Raw genomic sequence first — 20,550 nt, 5'->3', positions numbered from 1 at the left:
TAAGCGAAAACTAGCAAAAGGGCTTAATCGGTAAAAATACCTAATAGTCATAAGTACATGTTAGAGTGAGAATTTAATGTTGCCATAGAAGGGAAAAATGATCAGCATGTCATAAAACATAAGAAAATAGGCTGAAGTTTAATTTACGAGCTTTGGGGTAAAAGTGTAAATATGCAAAAGTTTAGGGGCAAAATTGTGATTTTTCCAAAATATGATTTTTGGTCAATTTGAGTAATGTGACTCCTAATTAGACTATATTTTAAATGATAGAGCAAGGAAAACTAAAATTCGGGCTAAAATGGGGAAAATACCAAGTTGTGGACGAAATGGTAAAAGTAGCCATTTTCGCATACGAGGTAAGTTCATATGTAAATGTTGGTAACATAGTTATTATTTTAAATGTTTTTATGTTATTTAACTGATATGATGATATGCGGATTTTTTTGTCGTGAAATATTATGCTTTGTGGTTAATGTTGAGTAATATGCAAATTATGTTTACTACTTGATAAATATGAATTGCTACCGAGTATCGGTTCCGATATTCCATGGAAGACGGCAAATGTGAGATCGAGGGAAAAAGCCCGTTTGAACCTTAGGAATAGATTAGGATACAAGTGACATGTCACTAGGATGGTTGAGCATCCGAACTCGTTGAGTTGAGTCCGAGTTCACTTATGGATGCAAATGTCCGAACTCGTTGAGTTGAGTCCGAGTTCGTGAGATGTAACTAGGCATCCGAACTCATTGAGTTGAGTCTGAGTTCATTTATGGATGCGAATGCCCGAGCGCGTTGAGTTGAGTCCGAGTTCACTTAGGGGCAGGTTACATGATTTCTTGATTACATATGTAGCACTTATGTGCAAACTTTCCATGTATCCGAATTATATTCCGATGTGTTCAACGGGTAAAGTTCAACTCAAATGGAGGAATACTCAAGATGAAAGGGACGTATTGGTAAGTGTTGTCAAATGGATACTTTGAACATGTATGTACTTAACCCTCGGGTTGAAAACTCGATATAACAACAATATGGTAAGATGATAAATGAAAATGTGATATGAATGTCTTGGTGATGATTATGCAAATGATGTTTTATGTTTGCTTATATGGTTATGTTACTTGCTATTTGCATGTGAACTTACTAAGCATTTATGCTTACTTCCTCATTTTCATTCCTTGTAGTGTTGACAAGCCAGCTCGGAAAACGGGAACGATCGGAGGCATGCTCACACTATCCGTATACCATCTTGGCATAATGGCTTGCATATTTTGAGTATGGCATGTATAGCATTATAATCATTTTGTATATATAGTCTTATGATATGGTTATTGAGTGGTATGGAAATGCTTGGTAATGATTAGCCATTGGAATGGCTAATCATGATCATATTTGGTGTTATGTATGTCAAATTACTAGCTAATCTATGGAAACCATGAAATAGGTAAAATTTACCATAAAATAGATTCAGACAGCAGTAGTGACGTGAATTTGAAAAATCACTAAAAATAGTATAAATGAAATTAAATAATGAATAAGTTATGGAATCGAAGCTTGATGAGTCTATTTTCATATGGAAGAAGCGAAACAGGTATATGAGCTATATTTTATGAGATGTTTAAATTTTTGTGAAACAGGGTCAGAGCGATTTCTGGATCCCCTGTTTTGACTTTGGAAATTCACCATAAATTTTAAAAAGATAATTAGAAGTCATGCTTTATATGTACAGATTCATTATTGAGTCTAGTTTTATTAGAGACAAACGGAATAGTCATTGAAACTCTCTACAGGGAGATATCTGATTCGTAATATACAGAGGTCAGAGTAGTCGAACCCTGAAACAGGGGAGACTTTAACTAATAAACTGTACTAATTGGCCTGACCAAAAATTATAGAAAATAATTACTAAATAGATATATGAGTTTAGTTTCAGGAAAAATTTACAGAATTGGATTTCGAGTTTCGGAACTCGAGATATGATTTTTAAAGCGACTGTGATGCAGTTAGCCAACTTGTCTGGAAATTTTAAAATGAATTGTATGAGCTGTTTAAGTAATGAATTAAGTCCGTTAACACCTCGTGTTCGACTCTGGCAACGGTCTCGGGTACGGGGCATTACATTTGGTGGTATCAGAGCAGGTTTAGTCGGTTCTCGGACTAACCTAGCATGTGTAAAAGTTTAGCTATACATGCCACTGATCTGTGATAGTGTGATGTCTTCCGACGCGTATGAGTACCGTCTTATTTAGACAGGGTACTCTCCAACCGAGCTGCGCCGACCATGTTCAATGTTATGTGAAGGTATTTGAGTAAAATTATGATTATGATAAGTCTCGGTTCAGGAAAGTATGAATAAAAGTTTATGATACATATGTGATAAATATTCATATTTGCTTAATGCTCATATGATGTAGTGTATGTGGCTTCCTTGATAAGATGAATTGAATAAATAGAAAGTAGTAGAGGTATGAATAAAAGTCATAATATTATGATACGAATGAAAATGTCCTTGTCTTGATTTGGACGTCTAATGTTGATGAATGCTAATGATATATAATTTTTATGAGATAAAGGATTATAATGGAATGAACTTATCTATGTTAAATTGTTGGACTGAATTATATGATTGTAATGATATGTACATGATGATGCACGAAATGAATGTTGTGATTGTGATGCAAATATCTATGTTTGTTTCGCCTTATATGATGTCATGAGCATGAATTAATTTAATTAAATGAATGGATAAGTAAAGCTATCTAGAAAACATAGAATGTATGCATAAGTATATTGTCTAAATGGACAATAGGAAAATTTGTGTAAGCCAACATGAATGTTGCATTGCCTGAATGAATGACATGATTTTGATGATGTTGCTATGATGATGGGAGTTATGTCATATGTGTATGTATAAGAAAGTCGAGTCAGAGGTCCTACAACCCCTCCCCCTTACCGAAGTGGTACTTATAATGGAATTTCATGAGATTTGTATTGAATAAGTTTCCGGTTGAGAACTCAAAGAGTTCAGTGATAGAATAATTATAAGTATGATCAGAGATTGAAAATGAGCTGATAAGTAAAGTCAGAGCCAGTAAAGTATCGGTTTGATATAAAGATTATTGGAATTATGCACTGTCCGAGTTAGAGAAGAAAATTCTCTTTGGTAAATCGAATTACTCAGGTGCAAGGTCGAGATAATTGTAAATCAAAATTTATTCAAAACTGACCTTCTTTAGTGAATGGTTTAATATGAAATTTTTGATGGCAGAACTAGCTGGGGAAATGATATTTGAAATGTGAACTATCTGAGTGTGACAGTTATGACTGGACAGATTTAGCAGTCTCTTTTGAGATGTTCTATGTGTTTACCCGTTCTCAGAAATATTTCTATGGCTATTGATCTTCTGAAGAAATTCTTGTTATATGGGAATGTCTTCTAATTCTGGTGTTGGATGAAAGCATTGGTAGTCTGACTGGTTTATAATTTATATTGCTCTATTTCATCGGGTATTCTATTTCATTTCGTCTGATAAGAATTGATGAGAGAATACGTATGATATTATGATTCTGTTTCTTCTACTTGATGCTTCATCTGATATATATGTATGGGAAGATATATTGATCTTGTTATATTTGATTTCAGTGGGATTAAATGATGTTTTCTTCTGGACTTTCTTTCTTTGAAGAATTATCGGGGTATTCCGTATTTTCTCTATGAGTTTGGTTTTCGATTCTCCAGCATAGTATCGTATCTTGGGTTTCTTTATCCTGGATCTCTTTATTCTGGATCTCTTTATTCCGGGTTTCTCTATCTTGGATTTCTTTATTCGGTTTTCTTGTTATCTTTGTTCCATAATTTGTCAATTATGACTCATGTTCGAAGTGGGTTCTTCAGCTCGTGATAATCATGTCAAATATGACTATACTTCTAATTTGATTTTGGTAATGTGGTGATTTAGTATTGGGATTTTTTCTAATTTCTGTGTAAGGATTTGACATCAGTAAAGGCATAGGTGATAAAAGCGCGAGTTTCAGTCGGTATGGTAAATTATTTATTTGAAAGATTTCATGTGACAATTATGTCAGGATTATTTTTCCCAAGTCTGATAATAGAATTTCATTTTGTACGGATAAAAGAGTAAATAGTTTGAACGAGAAGTGTATATTTATTAGAAAGAGTTGAATATTAGTTTAAGTCGCCACAAATGATAAGGTTTCCATCTTGTGAAAGCTGAAAAGTTTATTACATGTTGACAGAGTTCGGATAGATGAGAATATTGGTAACCGAAGCGTCTGAACTAGACTAGTCTACATTGATCAAAGACTTCTTGACTTTCAGTAATGTACTGTTGTATGAATTGTGATGTGTTTCAAGACAGTGAGGTAATGTGATAGTTTAGAGCATTCGATGTTACATAAAATCGGAGTTGTTAAAGAGGTTAAAGCCGAGCATTGGGATCTATCAAAATTATCCTTGTCAGCGTTGATATTGGGATGGAAATGAGAAGGATTATTCTTGAGGCCATATAAGAATTATTTCCATAGCGGAAAGATGAAAATGTGATGTATCCTATTGTTAAATGTTTGGCGAGATCTATAAATCATATCTATATTGAATGAATTCCTACTTATCAGATTCATGGAATTTCAGGTCTCTTTGATTGTTGGATTTCTTGGAATTCCGGTCTCCATTAAATCAAGTTGAGATCCGGGTTTTATGTCATGATATCATGGGAAATTGAGAAGGGTTGAAAATTTAAGAACAGTTGAGAGCTGAGAGTGTAAGCTTTTAGATCATATGAGAAATTGAAGAGATGTATTGGAGGTACAGTCTAAGTGCAAGTTCTTCGGCACCGAATATGAGATTAAAAGTGAAGACCACTTTTCTAGTAAGATTTTCGGGGACGAAAATCCCTAAAGGGGGGAGAGTTGTAATATCCTGATTTTGGGCCTAGTCGGAATAGTGGTTTCGTGATCACAAAATCCGAGATAGAAATAATTATTTTATGATTATTTTAAGGTCTATGATATGATTGCATGATTGTGTGAAAATTTAGTGAAGAAATTTTATGCATAAAGTGCTTAAATTGAAATTAGGGACTAAATCGAATAATTTGCAAAACTTGCATTCTAGAAGTTTCTAGTATGAAATTGTTTTGAAATATTAATTAGGAGGTCTTAAATAGCAATTTTACCAATTTCTAAGTCTATGGACAAAAATTGGACATGGATGGAATTTTTGGAAAGTTTAGTAGTAAGGGCATTTTGGTCATTTAGGGGTAAAATGAATTAAAATACAAAATTAAAAGCCAATTTTGCTCATCTTCAACCCCATGGCCGAATATAGCAAGGAGAAACCATGTCTAGGGTTTTTCAAGCTTCCAAGCTCGATTGTAAGTCCATTCTAGCCTCGTTTTTCAAGTTCTTTACGTTTTTGGAGTCCCGGTAGCTCGATTAAGCTTATGCTAGCAATAATTTAACCTAGGGTTTATATTTGGAAAAAATACCCATAGATGAAATTTGTGTATTTTTATGTTTTATGATAGAATATGAGGTTTTAAATTATGTTAGACAACTTGTGCTACTCAGTTTTAAGCGAAAACTAGCAAAAGGGCTTAATCGGTAAAAATACCTAATAGTCATAAGTACATGTTAGAGTGAGAATTTGATGTTGACATAGCAGGGGAAAATGATCAGCATGTCATAAAACATAAGAAAATAGGCTGAAGTTTAATTTACGAGCTTTGGGGTAAAAGTGTAAATATGCAAAAGTTTAGGGGCAAAATTGTAATTTTTCCAAAATATGATTTTGGGTCAATTTGAATAATGTGACTCCTAATTAGACTATATTTTAAATGATAGAGCAAGGAAAACTAAAATTCGGGCTAAAATGGGGAAAATACCAAGTTGTGGATGAAATGGTAAAAGTAGCCATTTTCGCATACGAGGTAAGCTCATATGTAAATGTTGGTAACATAGTTATTATTTTAAATGTTTTTATGTTATTTAAATGATATGATGATATGCTGATTTTTTATCGTGAAATATTATGCTTTGTGGTTAATGTTGAGTAATATGCAAATTATGTTTACTACTTGATAAATATAAATTGCTACCGAGTATCGGTTTCGATATTCCATGGAAGACGGCAAATGTGAGATCGAGGGAAAAAGCCCGTTTGAACCTTAGGAATAGATTAGGATACAAGTGACATGTCACTAGGATGGTTGAGCATCCGAACTCGTTGAGTTGAGTCCAAGTTCACTTATGGATGCAAATGTCCGAACTCGTTGAGTTGAGTCCGAGTTCGTAAGATGTAACTAGGCATCCGAACTTGTTGAGTTGAGTCCGAGTTCATTTATGGATGCGAACGCCCGAGCTCGTTGAGTTGAGTCCGAGTTCACTTAGGGGCAGGTTACATGATTTCTTGATTACATATGTAGCACTTATGTGCAAACTTTCCATGTATCCGAATTATATTCCGATGTGTTCAACGGGTAAAGTTCAACTCAAATGGAGGAATACTCAAGATGAAAGGGACGTATTGGTAAGTGTTGTCAAATGGATACTTTGAACAGGTATGTACTTAACCCTCGGGTTGAAAACTCGATATAACAACAATATGGTAAGATGATAAATGAAAATGTGATATGAATGTCTTGGTGATGATTATGCAAATGATGTTTTATGTTTGCTTATATGGTTATGTTACTTGCTATTTCCATGTGAACTTACTAAGCATTTATGCTTACTTCCTCCTTTTCATTCCTTGTAGTGTTGACAAGCCAGCTCGGAAAACGGGAACGATCGGAGGCATGCTCACACTATCCGTATACCATCTTGGCATAATGGCTTGCATATTTTGAGTATGGCATGTATAGCATTATAATCATTTTGTATATATGGTCTTATGATATGGTTATTGAGTGGTATGGAAATGCTTGGTAATGATTAGCCATTGGAATGGCTAATCATGATCATATTTGGTGTTATGTATGTCAAATTACTAGCTAATCCATGGAAACCATGAAATAGGTAAAATTTACCATAAAATAGATTCAGACAGTAGTAGTGACGTGAATTTGAAAAATCACTAAAAATAGTATAAATGGAATTAAATAATGAATAAGTTATGGAATCGAAGCTTGATGAGTATATTTTCATATGGAAGAAGCGAAACAGGTATATGAGCTATATTTTATGAGATGTTTAAATTTTTTTGAAACAGGGCCAGAGCGATTTCTGGATCCCCTGTTCTGACTTTGGAAATTCACCATAAATTTTAAAAAGATAATTAGAAGTCATGCTTTATATGTAAAGATTCATTATTGAGTCTAGTTTTATTAGAGACAAACGGTATAGTCATTGATACTCTGTACAGGGAGATATTTGATTCGTAATACACAGAGGTCAGAGTAGTCGAACCTTGAAACAGGGGAGACTTTAACTAATAAACTGTACTAATTGGCCAAACCAAAAATTCTAGAAAAAAATTACTAGATAGATATATGAGTTTAGTTTCAGGAAAAATTTACGGAATTGGATTTCGAGTTTCAGAACTCGAGATATGATTTTTAAAGCGACTGTGATGTAGTTAGCCAGCTTGTCTGGAAATTTTAAAATGAATTGTATGAGTTGTTTAAGTAATGAATTAAGTCCGTTAACACCTTGTGTTCGACTCCGGCAAAGGTCTCAAGTACGGGGCGTTACACTAACTCCCTTACCACTCAAACCAGCAGGCTCATTCTAATATGGTTTTACAAACAATTAAAAATAAGCCCACTGAACAGAAATAAGGCTCAGATCCAAAAATAACAAAAATTGCTAAAGGTAAAGCTTGAACTTCGGACGTCTCACACACACCCAAAACACTTAACCACTGAAGTAGATACATGGTTGTGTCAAATACCTACAATAACAAAAATAAGAACGTCAGGGCATTACATTACATTTCTCCCCCCTTTAAATAAATTTCGTAAAATTTCTATAATTTTCCTAACCATGAATCTTATTATCTATTTATTCTTCAATTCTTTCTAATTTGATCATCTTTACAATTATTTTTTGTTCTACACTTCTATTCACATAACATTATTTTACATTTCCTTGATACTCCTCTTCTTCTATTCAATCTTATCACAAATATCTGAAGTCCTTGTAAAATTTTTGGCACCTCACGTATAATGATGTCCTTTTCTTAACTCTCTTTCTCCATTTAGTCAAAATTTCCTAATCTCATTTCCTTGAAATCATCTTTACGATTTCATATATTTTCAATTCATCAGTGACTTATAAATTTCTTGTCATTCTTCAAACTCTTATCGTGAGCATACAACTTTTTTTACTTGAATATACTCTTCATTACTTACTTCTAATTCACTTATTATTCTTCTTTACTTAATCCATTCTTAAATATATAATGTATACTTGTCCTATTATATCAACTATCAATTTTACTTCTCACTCAATTTATTTTATCATATCACCTCAAATACCAAATACATACTTGTCTTTTCCTAACTTTGCAACTTATTTCCCTAATCATTTACAATATCCATCACTTTCCAATTTCTTATAAACCTTTTTCTATCTCTAAACACTTATATCATTTTATTTCTTCTCACTACCTTCGTAATGCACTTTCTTGTGATCATTTGCCAATACTTCTTATTAATATCTCGCAACTTTTCAATCTTTAATAATTTCTACTTCTTTACCATGCTCGCTTCAAAGTATCCTCACTTTAATTTTGTCCTTTACATATATTTTACCTAACATTGGAAATCATTTTCCATTACTTGTGAATCTTCAGTACCCTTTTAGATTATTCGCAATACTTCACTACTCTTCCTTTATTATGAGTACACTATTAAGCATTTCTATATCCATATTCTCTTTTCAATTTAATTTCTTTAAGTCATCCTCACTATTTTATTAAATGTTTCTCTTTATATACTATCACTTTACACTATGCAAACACTATTATTCTTCTCTAATATTGGTCTTCTTTCATTCCTTGTCTCAAATATTTCAAATTCTTATACCATTTTACATTATATTACTCATAAAGCTCTTCTCTTGTTTATTTTCCTCATACTCGATCAAAGGTCTTTACTCTGTCCAAATTTTCTTGCAATCATCTTCATAGTTTCATACTTCTTCCTTCTATTTTAATTCTACATTCTCTTCAAACTTATATTGTACACTTCAATCCAAAATTTTCTTTAAAAATCTTTTTCTTAATTTCCCCTTTCACAAATATCTAACTTATATAAATTTCTTTCTTCAGCTAAAATTTCTCATTTTCTCTTGTAACCGCATTTCTTTTAATTTTTATTTCAGAGTATCTCAAATCTCAATATTATCTTGCACTGTACTGATCTCAACATTTTTCTTCTCACAATATTTTCCTCAATTCTACATTGCCAGTACTTTTAAATCTTTTATTCATTACTTCTATCATTTATCATAACTAAATCATTTGCTACCTTCCACTAAATTTCTTTATACATCTTCCTTTAGTTCTTTCTTTTCGAAGCAAACATTGATTTTCCCAGTTATGGATCGAAATAAATCCTCTCGATCAAATCCTCATAGAATTTAATTAGCTCAACAGCTGCCACCAAACTCTTGAGGTGATTGGTTTTTATCAAATTTTGCTTCTTTGTTGATTTCTTAAAGAATTAGGCTTGAAATTGATAAAAATTAAGCCTAGTTTATGAAAAGGACTAAATTGTAAAGCTTAATTGTTAGTTTTGTACATTAGGGAGCAAATTGAATAAAATGCAATTCTGTTATAAAATTTTAGTTGGAATAGAAAGTAAAATACATTTACTGAGTAAATGTGAAATCAGATTTTAATCTAAAGCTTTAGATTGAAAGTTATAATTGTCCCAAGTTTAGAGACTAAATTGAGTAAACTGTAAAATATGTTTGAATTTTTATTTGAACGTGATTTGATATGGAATTTAATATTGTGTTATTGTTTAATTATTACTTGTAGCTAAAGACGACGCAAGGCAGTCAAAAGAGAAAGGAAAAGCCAGAGTTGACGACGATTGACACAAGCTTTCGGTTTGTATTTCTATGATTCGAGATTAACTTAAGTATTGCATATTCGTGATATATTGCATAATATGACATTGAGGTGAGTTGAAAACAATTATTTCAATGGAATTGATATGTTTGGGATTGAATATCAAGATAGTGGACTAAATTGCATAGAATAGAAATTCACATAAATTAATTGAAATATGTTATTTGACATGGAATTGGGTTGAATTTGCTATATGATATGTTGAAATAGTGAAATTGATATTGAATTGAGAAAAATAGAATGTGAATTGAGTTATATGATAAGATCGAAAAATTGGTTATCCTATTAACTGTTCGAGCAGAGTCGTATATAGTTGGCGTGCCATAAGATAGATTGAGTACAGGTAATTGCGACTATATGTCGATGAGCGCTAGGCACATTTTCCTTCAGACATTCCGATGAGCGTTAGGCAAAACTTTTACGTCGATTATACCGATGAGCGTTAGGAACAATCAATTTACTTCAGGTGTTCCGATGAGTCACTGGGTGCCAAATTGGTGTATTGGTTGGGATCTATGTATCCATTCGAGCCTGAGTCTGAGTCATGTTAATAATGGATATAAATTACTCAATTGGTTTAATGATGCTCAAAATGAACTAATGTTATGAAATTGTACTACAGGTACATATATGAAATATATGATTATTGATAGTATGTGAAAGACTATGTAAATCAGTTAAACAAGCCTGGGGACCAATATGGAAAAATAACGATTGAATTGACTCGATTCAGAAATGAAATGCGATATTAATTGATATGTTAAATTGGATAGAATTGTGAACTTTAATGATATTGGTATGATATAGTCAACTAGTTTAATAATTGAGGTAATATATATAGTTGGTTCATATGACATAATTGGGGTATCTTGTGGCATATACATGTTGTTTTATGGATTGAGGATTAGCATGATTTTCATATGAATTTTTTGATAATGGTATTTTAATTGGATGTATGCAATTGGTATAAACTTGTATTGCTTTGTCTTGAATCATGGAAATACCACTGAGCTTTATCGCTCAGTGTATAATTTGTTTTCCGCATACAAGTGTAGGTACATCCCGAGGTCCCGAAAAGTGATTTTAGCATCCAGCCAGAAATCCCTGACTCATCAATGTTTGTAAAATATCTTTTGTTCGTTATATGTCATATACCTATCCTGAGTCGGTTTGTGTATTATATGATCAAGTCACATTAGGAGTTAGAATGATGAATTAGAAATGGTTAAATGGTTGGATTGTACTGATGAACTAGGCAAATAAATGCTTTGTATGAGAAGATGAAATACTTGTGTTCATACTCAATTGTATATGTCCATTTGGTAATGTTTTGAAGTTCATGATTATCAAATATGAACTTGAATGATTATAAATTACAAATGATCATGTTAATGATGAAACATGTTGGAAATGTATGTTTCAAATGACATTTTGGTTGAAATGAAAATTAGTATTGATGGAAATGAATGATTAGGTGAAACAGGTTGGTGCCATTTTGGCCATTTTTTAAAGTAGACGGTCACGTCGTGATGTAGAGCATTTATTATCACGATGAGATCAAGTCAGTATGTTTCGTCGCGAAGAGGTACCCCGAAGTTGCAACATCAACCTGAAATTTTGAAAATAGTACAATTTGATTCTATTCGATATCGGGTTAACAATAAAGCTTTCAAAAGCTCGTATAAGATTCAAAAATGATTACGTATTGTATTATACATATGTTTTACTTATATTTGAATCTTTAATTATTTTAAATCAAATATCATTTTATCGTAGTTACTCCGGTAACGAATGTGGCACCTTGTAACTTGGACCCGATGATTGGGTCAAGTATCGAGGTGTTACAATCACAAAATATATACAAATACTCAAAGAAAACTCATATAAACATGTTTAAAATGGAAAACACTAAGGGACTTGTGAGGAGAAGCATAAAATTCATTAATGTGCCAAGATACCAAGAGATAAAAAAATATGGCATATTAGAAATTTTGGTAAAGTCCTAGAAATTTTTGAGTAACTTTAGAAATTTCAATAATTTATTAGAAATTTTGGTAACGACTTAGAAGTTTTTGTAAATCCTTAAAAATTTTGGAATTTCCTTGTAAATTTTGGTAACCAAAATTTGAATATATACAAAATTAATTTCCAACCCTAAATAATTTTAATTACAGAGTAAATTTATTATTATATATTATTTTTCATGTCATCTTATTTTAATGCATTAAGAAAATATATTTAAATATGTGATATAAACCAAATTCCATTACCAATCTGGATAAAATAAGAACTTAGATACTAATTTGAAAATTGGAACAAAATTTAGATACTAAAAATATAATATCCCTTTATACTTTTCTTTTCCCGTTAGCATTTGAAGGGAGCTTAAGAAAATCTCATTCTGAGGAGCGCTCCCCGGAACGTGTGGTGAAGTGGCTTTATAACAGTTTAGTAGTGTGACGTGGCTTTATAACACTCACACTGTTCACGCTCCACTCTCTGTGTCAGTTCACGCGCCCTTACATTTCATTTCGTCTTCGTGATAGAAGCAAGAGAGCCAGGAAAAGAGTGAAAAGGAGATAAAAAAAGAAAGTTAAAACAAAAAGAAAAAAGAAAATTCTCAATCCAAAATAGGGTTAGGGTTATCCCTGATCCGGATAACGATTTCCACGCTCGAGTCTTCCAACTGAAAAATTAAACATGGGCGCCAATTCGTCACCAACAGACTTGACCACCGATCTCGATGAGCAGATCTCGCAGCTCATGCAGTGTAAGCCACTTTCGGAGCAGCAGGTACCTTAAATTTTTCTCTATCTGTTTGTTTCCAAGAAAGTGCCAAAATTTACCAGGAATTAATCCAATAATATATTTTTTAAAATTTGTGAATAATCGAGTAGGCTCTGATTTGTGAATAGTGTTTATTGCAATATTTATAGCTAATTCTCTCTTTTTTTTTCTGTTTAAATTTCAATTCAGAGTTATGAACAAAAACTGCAGCTTCTTTTTCTTCTTCTTTAAAGCAGGGAAAGAAAATGATTTATTTTTATTTGATATAGGTAATTTCAACATAACTCGGGGTATTTGCTCGGAATAAGTGTTGTGGGTTTAAATTTTAAACTTGTTGCTCCTGGAGTTTTCTTCGTTTCATCTTATTTGTGTTGTTTTAATTTGGGTCAATGGAAGCTTGTCTTTGTCTGTCTTGTGTTGTGGAATATAACTTTTAATAACTATTTTTTTCTCATAATGTATTGTTTAGGTCAGAGCATTATGTGATAAGGCAAAGGAAATACTGATGAAAGAAAGCAATGTCCAGGTTTATTATCTTAGTCTGGCTTGTGTTTCAGGCATCTATGTCTATATTTGTTTATTTATTGGCGTATTTTGGAGATGTTGAGATTGCTCCTCCGTAAACTGGGAAAGCATTGATTTTTGTTTTAACAGCCTGTGAGAAGCCCGGTGACAATTTGTGGTGACATCCATGGGCAGTTTCATGATCTTGCAGAACTTTTTCGAATTGGAGGGAAGGTACTTGTTCTGACTTTGACTGTTGATTTTTGTATTCAGTTCTGTTTCAGCGGGGAATGTGTAAAATAATTAGTTGAGACCTCAATGTTTTGAAGTTGGAGCTCTCCAGAGGTATCTTGATTGATCATATTTGTAATGCGAATATTTTTAATTTATGCTCTTTTGCATGCATTGACATGTGAACTTTTTGTCTCCACTGTCCAGCACTTTCATGCATAAGTGTTCTGTTTTAATAAAATTTGTCTACTTAATCTTTTACCTGTTTTTGCCATTAGATTGTGCTTTACCAGTGTCATTCATGCATTTGTAGGACGCTTTTCAACTAGTTATATGCTTTTCCCCTGTCTGTTACACAATTTTGCTTCATGATTGGTCTTTCCTTTGAGCGAATCCCTTAATGTGTTTTATCCTACTTGGCAGTGCCCTGATACAAACTATTTGTTTATGGGAGATTATGTGGATCGTGGATACTATTCTGTTGAAACCGTTACGGTATGTACATCTTAAATTATGAATTTCCTTTTTCAGCCCTTGTCATGAAATTTTGTGTTCTGCTTCTGCTAAAGTAGAGGCAGAAATAACATATTTAGATAACAATTTTAAGGGTTCTAAGTGCTAGTTGTGTGAATGGAATTTGACCACATCCTGCTATCAGGACCAGGAAAAACACCTGCCTTGGTTTAAACTCAAAAGCCTTCAACACTAAGAATTTGAAATGCCTTTACCTTTTTGAAGATTTCAGTTGTTGTTGGGCCAATAATTCTGGGTAAAGAGAGGGTGGGATCATTAGATCTTTGTTCGGATAGGAGTTTTGGATCTATAGTTACTGCACTATCTCCTATCACTTTAGGTCTCTATCTTGAAGGACTTTTAAATTCGATGTAGTACAGGAGGAATATGATGCGGAGCTTCTTTTTTAGCAGTTTATCATTGCTTTCCACTTCAATGATAGTATACTTCATGCTAGATATTTCTCAAAACACCGGAGTTAAATGATGTTGCGTACTGTTACTTTTTCTGTTCATAAAGATGAATATTATATCACACTCACAGACAATTTTGCATTTGCTAGCATAAACTTTGTAAGTAGAGATCAATAGCAAACTTAAGTCTTTCAAATTTTCTATTTAGATGATACTGATTTTTTCTTCTTTCAGCTGTTGGTGGCTTTAAAAGTTCGTTATCCACAGCGGATTACCATTCTCAGAGGAAATCATGAAAGCCGCCAGGTATGAAATTTACCTTTTCTTCGAGGCCTTCATTCCTTGTCCAAACAAGTGCACATGTGCAAAAGTTTGGCTTTTTATGGTGTTATATTTTTGCAATTTGCACATCTGAGTCTTAGCAAAGAGTTTGATATGAACTCGACTATCATAGGAAATTTTAAGCTAATTCTTGAGCCTTTCCTTTTTGGGCAGATCACTCAAGTTTATGGGTTTTATGATGAATGTCTTCGGAAGTAAGTTCAATACACAACATCATTTAAAGGGCTGTAGTATTATGAGCCATCAGTGTACTAGCTTTACTAAATGTCTTCTTATTCTTTATCATTTTTCTTTTCAATGATATCTTCAAATTACTCTTTTTTCCAGTTAAGGAAAAAAAGTAGTATTGTATTTGCTTTACGTGGTATGATATACTAGATTTAAGTATCTGGAGGTAATACTCTTAAAATAAATTGCATATGTGGAGGCAATATAGTTGCTTCTTCCTTTTGCAAATCAATGACAATACTTTTTCTGGTGATTTACTTATAGGTATGGCAATGCTAATGTTTGGAAGATCTTTACAGACCTTTTTGACTATTTTCCATTAACTGCTTTGGTGAGTAAAACTAGTGCAAGGTGCATATTAATTTGAAGTAATTGCTTTAGTCTTGGTGTTATTTGACGTTTATGCTTAAATGGGCTTCTATTTTATTTGTCCTGTATACCTTGTATTGTTGTCTTTCTAGTATTATATAATTTTAGTTTAAAATGTTATTCCTATTTATTTTGGGGGTTTGAATGACTTTCCTATGCATTTATGCTTGCTATAATCTCATTACAAAGCATCTTGAGATATTTCTAAGAAACTAAAAGTCTCTTAGCTCCTAACCTTCAAAATGATATCATCAATTTTTCCAGAATGTAGGACTGTTTCTTGTATTTATGTTTAAGCTAGATTCAAGACAGCTAAAAGTTTTAACAAATAATTCACTGCATTAGAAGATTAATTGTTTAATGATTAATGTCAACTCAATATAACCAACTTCATTGCTATATGGTCTGTACCTGTCTAAAGGTTTATATGGCTTTTGTAATGTTTGCATGTTAACTCTGCACTTGCTAGAGCTGAAGTGGAGATGATGATAGTTAAAATGATATTGGTATTTCTGTTCACTAATGTAGTGCTGATATCTTCATTCTAGGTGGAATCAGAAATATTTTGTCTGCATGGTGGATTGTCCCCTTCAATTGAAACCCTGGATAATATAAGAAACTTTGATCGTGTTCAAGAGGTTCCTCATGAAGGACCCATGTGTGATTTATTGTGGTCTGACCCAGATGATAGATGCGGTTGGGGTATTTCACCACGTGGTGCTGGATATACTTTTGGTCAGGTAACTTATGTTCAGAGTGTCCAGTCTTCAACGCTTTTGTGGTTGCCTTTGCCTTCTATTTTTATTTTCTATAATCAAAATCTTGCATTCTTCTCTGCAGGATATATCTGAACAATTTAATCACACGAACAGTTTAAAATTGATTGCTAGAGCTCATCAGCTGGTTATGGATGGATTTAACTGGGCACATGTACATATGATTGTCAAAAGTTAAATTATTATTATTTTTTCTTGTATGCTCTGTGCAAATTGCTTCAGGTTGTTGATTCAGAATTATTTTATTGGGACAGGAACAAAAGGTGGTTACTATATTCAGTGCTCCTAATTACTGTTATCGCTGTGGAAACATGGCTTCTATATTGGAAGTTGACGATTGCAAGAGTCACACATTCATCCAGGTCTCTCTCTCTTTCTAACCTTTTGCAATCTCTGCGTGCACTTTTGTTCACAAATAAATGTAAAAGGAGCAACGCTAACCTTTGAAATTGACTCCTTGGATTCTTCGTGTATTTGCAAAATCATTAAGTTCATCTTGCTGCAGTTTGAGCCAGCTCCAAGGAGAGGTGAACCTGATGTTACCCGTAGAACACCGGATTACTTCCTGTGAAGCAGCTATATGCCACAACTTATTCAAGATACTCAACTTTTGTTCCTCTCCTCTCCCCTTACATAGTCAGGTAGTTGTGGATCCTTTGCAGATGTCTGTTGCATCTACTGCCTGCCATTCTTACATATCTTTTTTTTTTTTTTTTGATATGGTGAGCACCAAAAGCATGTATATGCTAGCTATGAAGATGACCTTTAATCTGTCTTACCCTTCGATTTTCTGTCATAGTGATTGCATAGCAGATAAAAGATGGGCAATATTGGACTGTATCCATTATGCAGTTCTTTTTAATTCTGATTCCTTTTTTTTGTTGTTGGGGGTGGGTCATCCTATCTTTTTGACCTTGGTACAGAGATGGAAAACTTAAATACGTAATGTGTTTATTGCTTTCTGAGAAATCCGTCTTTATTAACAGGGTGACACATCTCCCCGTAGTGTATGAATAATGGTTGTTTTACTTTCCCCCCAAGTATCCATAACCTAACCTTAATATTTGTTGGGGTTGAAAGAACGGGAATGGGGGTAGAATAACCCTTCCATGATGTCAATTTTATTGTTAGTTTTAGGTTGGGTAGGTTTCTGAGTAGCAATGTATCCGTATATATTTTATTGATCATAAATTTATTTAAAGTCTTTTACGAGGGATAGGGAATGTTGAGGGATCCAACATTAGAGTGAAGGTCTGTGCTTCGGTTGACCTATAAATTTAGATATTTATGTATTTTCATGTTATTCTCATACATTCTGGTGTAGTAGAAATTTGAAGGATATAGGTTAGGTCTTGTAAAATTACTAGTTTATTTCCAATTTGTTAAAAATTGAATTTTCTTTCAACTTGGAAAATACATCTAAACTGAGTTTTTAAGTTGAAAGAGCCAAACTTGCTCTCGAAAATAAACTAATTCTAATTTCTGTTGGGAAAGGAGTAAGAATGCCAATATTTCCTTTTTTAAAACAATTAATCGCAATTGATTTGGAGTGAGACCACGCAAATAATATTTTTTTAAAAAGATTGATTGAAAAATGTTACTAAACCAGTGTCATTATGGTTTGATTTTAAGTAAATGGAAAACCTGGGCTTGAAATAAGTTTAGTATTAGTCAACTAAATAAATAAACATATGATCAATGAAAATCAGCTCATTGATTTTTTCCATCTCTACTTTTCTTTGAAGAATTGCTAATCTAATGCTTCTAACTCATTTTTGTTTAATGTTATTTATAATGTTTAATCTTAATTTTAATTGATTTAATGCTATAATAATAATTGACAATCATTTTAAAGTGATTAGTGTAATTTAGTTAAAAAATTAATTTTAAAAATCGAATTTAATATCGATATGATCACTAATTAAATGTTAATTAATTATTTAGTATTGATATCTTTTATCTATTATTAAAAATTAATTATTGTGAATAACTTAATCCAACTTCAACTTAATTGCATAACTCAAATTATTACAAACTTTATTATATAAAAATACAATTTAATAATATAATAAATAGTAAAATATATTTCCATTAGTTTATAAGTTTTTACATTCGTTATAAATAATGGAACCGTCATCCAAATTGACACATTAGGCATCATCTATAAATCTATATATAATATAAAAAAAAGTACATAGGTTATATATGCAAGAACTGGGGCTCTCTCACTTTTTGCATTTAATTTCTATTTTTATCTAATATTTTTCATTAAATATGAATTTAAATATTTATTAACATCCCGTGCATTACCTACATATTATATCTAATATTTATTAATTAAAATATATTATAAAATTGTATCTATAAATTCATATTTAAAATTATATTAAAATATAACTAATTTAAATATTAAAAATAGTTTAAAATATTAACTGAATCTTAATATATCCCGTATATTAAAATATTCATAAACTTAAAATATAATATGAGCCTATATTTTAATATATTTAAGTTTATACATTGATCCATATATTAATAATATTTTAATAAACTCAATTATGACTCGTAAATTAAGATATATTAGGTGTGTTTTAATATAATATTAAATTGAAACACTATTTTAATATTAAATGAATTTAAATTTAAATTTTAATTATTAAACACATACTATCTTAGAGGTCATATTTAGATTTAAACTTCTCTAATAATTTTGTTTTAATATATTTTAATTAACTAATTTATTATAATTTAAATTAAACATAAATATTTGTTTAGTATATTTCAATATACTAATTTATTTAGTTTATATATTTAGTATATTTTAATTAAGCAACTGGTTTAAATTATTTTTAAATTATCACATTTTCTTAAAAGTACTTTTTAAATTACATAACTTATCTATTCAATATATATATAATAACTTAAACAAAATTTTAAAAAAATAAATATTTGTGATAAATTTAAATAAAATGATAAGTTTAATATTAATTTGAATTTCTGTATTTGCGTGATTAATTATAGCCTAAATTAGGTTTACATTTTAATTATAAATACTGGCTTGAAAATTTTCTAATTTCTCCCGCTCTACCTATGTCTCAAATTTCTTTATATTTACTGCAAAATCCATTTTCCCTTCTAATCAATCATAAATTTCTATCAATTTTCTTTGAAATGCCATGTGCAACATGTGAGGCCGGGATGACGGTGAAGATCAATATGGCTATGGTAATACGAATGAGCATGAAGAGGAGGCGCGGCTCCCGGAGCATGTATCGCACTGCATGCGTGACAAATGCTCATGGTTTAACCGATTAAGGAATATGAATCTGAAGCATGCTGAGTCTCATGACCTCTTTTATCTGGACTCCTACCTCGTTTATCTTTAATTTAAAAAATTAAACCCAACTTCTGCGGTAAGAGAAAATTAATGATGTTAAGACAGTTGTATTATTTTAATTTTTTATTTTTAATTAATAATTTTAATATATTTGTATTATTTTATTTTAAAATTTAATTTGAATATATAATACATATTAGATATTAACATAACATAGAAAACAATATATTACATGTATTTGGATTAAAATTTCAAAAAAGGGTAATATTTATATACCAAATATAAAATATTAAAAATTTTACATTAACATTTACAATTTAAAATAAATTCATTAAACTAGAAGCTATAGCATCTCTTGTTAATTCTATTTCAAAACCACTTGAGTTGTTTGATTCACCACTATCATCATTACCATCATCACTTTCTCCATCATGCACATCTTCTGCATTAATAATATTCTCATATGTCTTGTTAATATTTTCGTATTCCATAAAATCTGTATTATTTCGACCGATATGTTTTCGAATAAAATTGTATATAGCCATTGTAGCAACAGCAATCATCATTTGCTTTTCTTTCTATCACACTACATAATGATGAATGTGAATAATTGAATATCTCTTTTTTACCAGATATTGGTCTACCTCTATGAAAGTCATGTAAGTGATATCGCTGACCTCTATATGGTCCAATATAACACTTCATTTAAGGATATCTAGAACCAACAAGATAATATTTTCCTACATGTCATAATATGATAAACAATTAATTCAAGAATTGTTTATTTTTTAAAAATTATAAATTAAAGAACTTATAATTTATTATTTAAAAAAATAAATGAAATATCTTATCATTTGGTGGGTGTGAAAATTTGTATTTTGAATCTCGAATTGCATCAAAAAATATTCTAGTGTCATGTGTCAGTCCTTCCCATCCAGCCATAAGAAATGTAAA

The 20,550-nt window shown here is 31.5% G+C and overlaps 1 protein-coding gene across 1 annotated transcript; it reads left to right on the top strand.

The window, feature by feature from the left end:
• The first annotated feature begins 12,367 nt into the window (after positions 1-12,367).
• LOC107948230 (serine/threonine-protein phosphatase PP2A-4 catalytic subunit) lies at positions 12,368-17,228 on the top strand. Its single transcript, XM_016882705.2, has 11 exons — positions 12,368-12,889; positions 13,353-13,409; positions 13,538-13,621; positions 14,042-14,113; positions 14,779-14,850; positions 15,040-15,080; positions 15,379-15,445; positions 16,032-16,223; positions 16,324-16,413; positions 16,514-16,621; positions 16,765-17,228. Exons 1-11 carry the CDS (start codon positions 12,797-12,799, stop codon positions 16,828-16,830), a joined length of 942 nt encoding a protein of 313 aa, XP_016738194.1. The 5' UTR covers positions 12,368-12,796; the 3' UTR covers positions 16,831-17,228.
• Positions 17,229-20,550: the final 3,322 nt, after the last annotated feature.

The sequence above is a fragment of the Gossypium hirsutum genome, chromosome A04 (assembly GCF_007990345.1).
Source record: "Gossypium hirsutum isolate 1008001.06 chromosome A04, Gossypium_hirsutum_v2.1, whole genome shotgun sequence".
Lineage (NCBI taxonomy): Eukaryota > Viridiplantae > Streptophyta > Magnoliopsida > Malvales > Malvaceae > Gossypium > Gossypium hirsutum.
The sequence above is the reverse complement of the archived record's forward strand: the minus strand, read 5'-3'. Positions and strand labels throughout refer to the sequence as shown.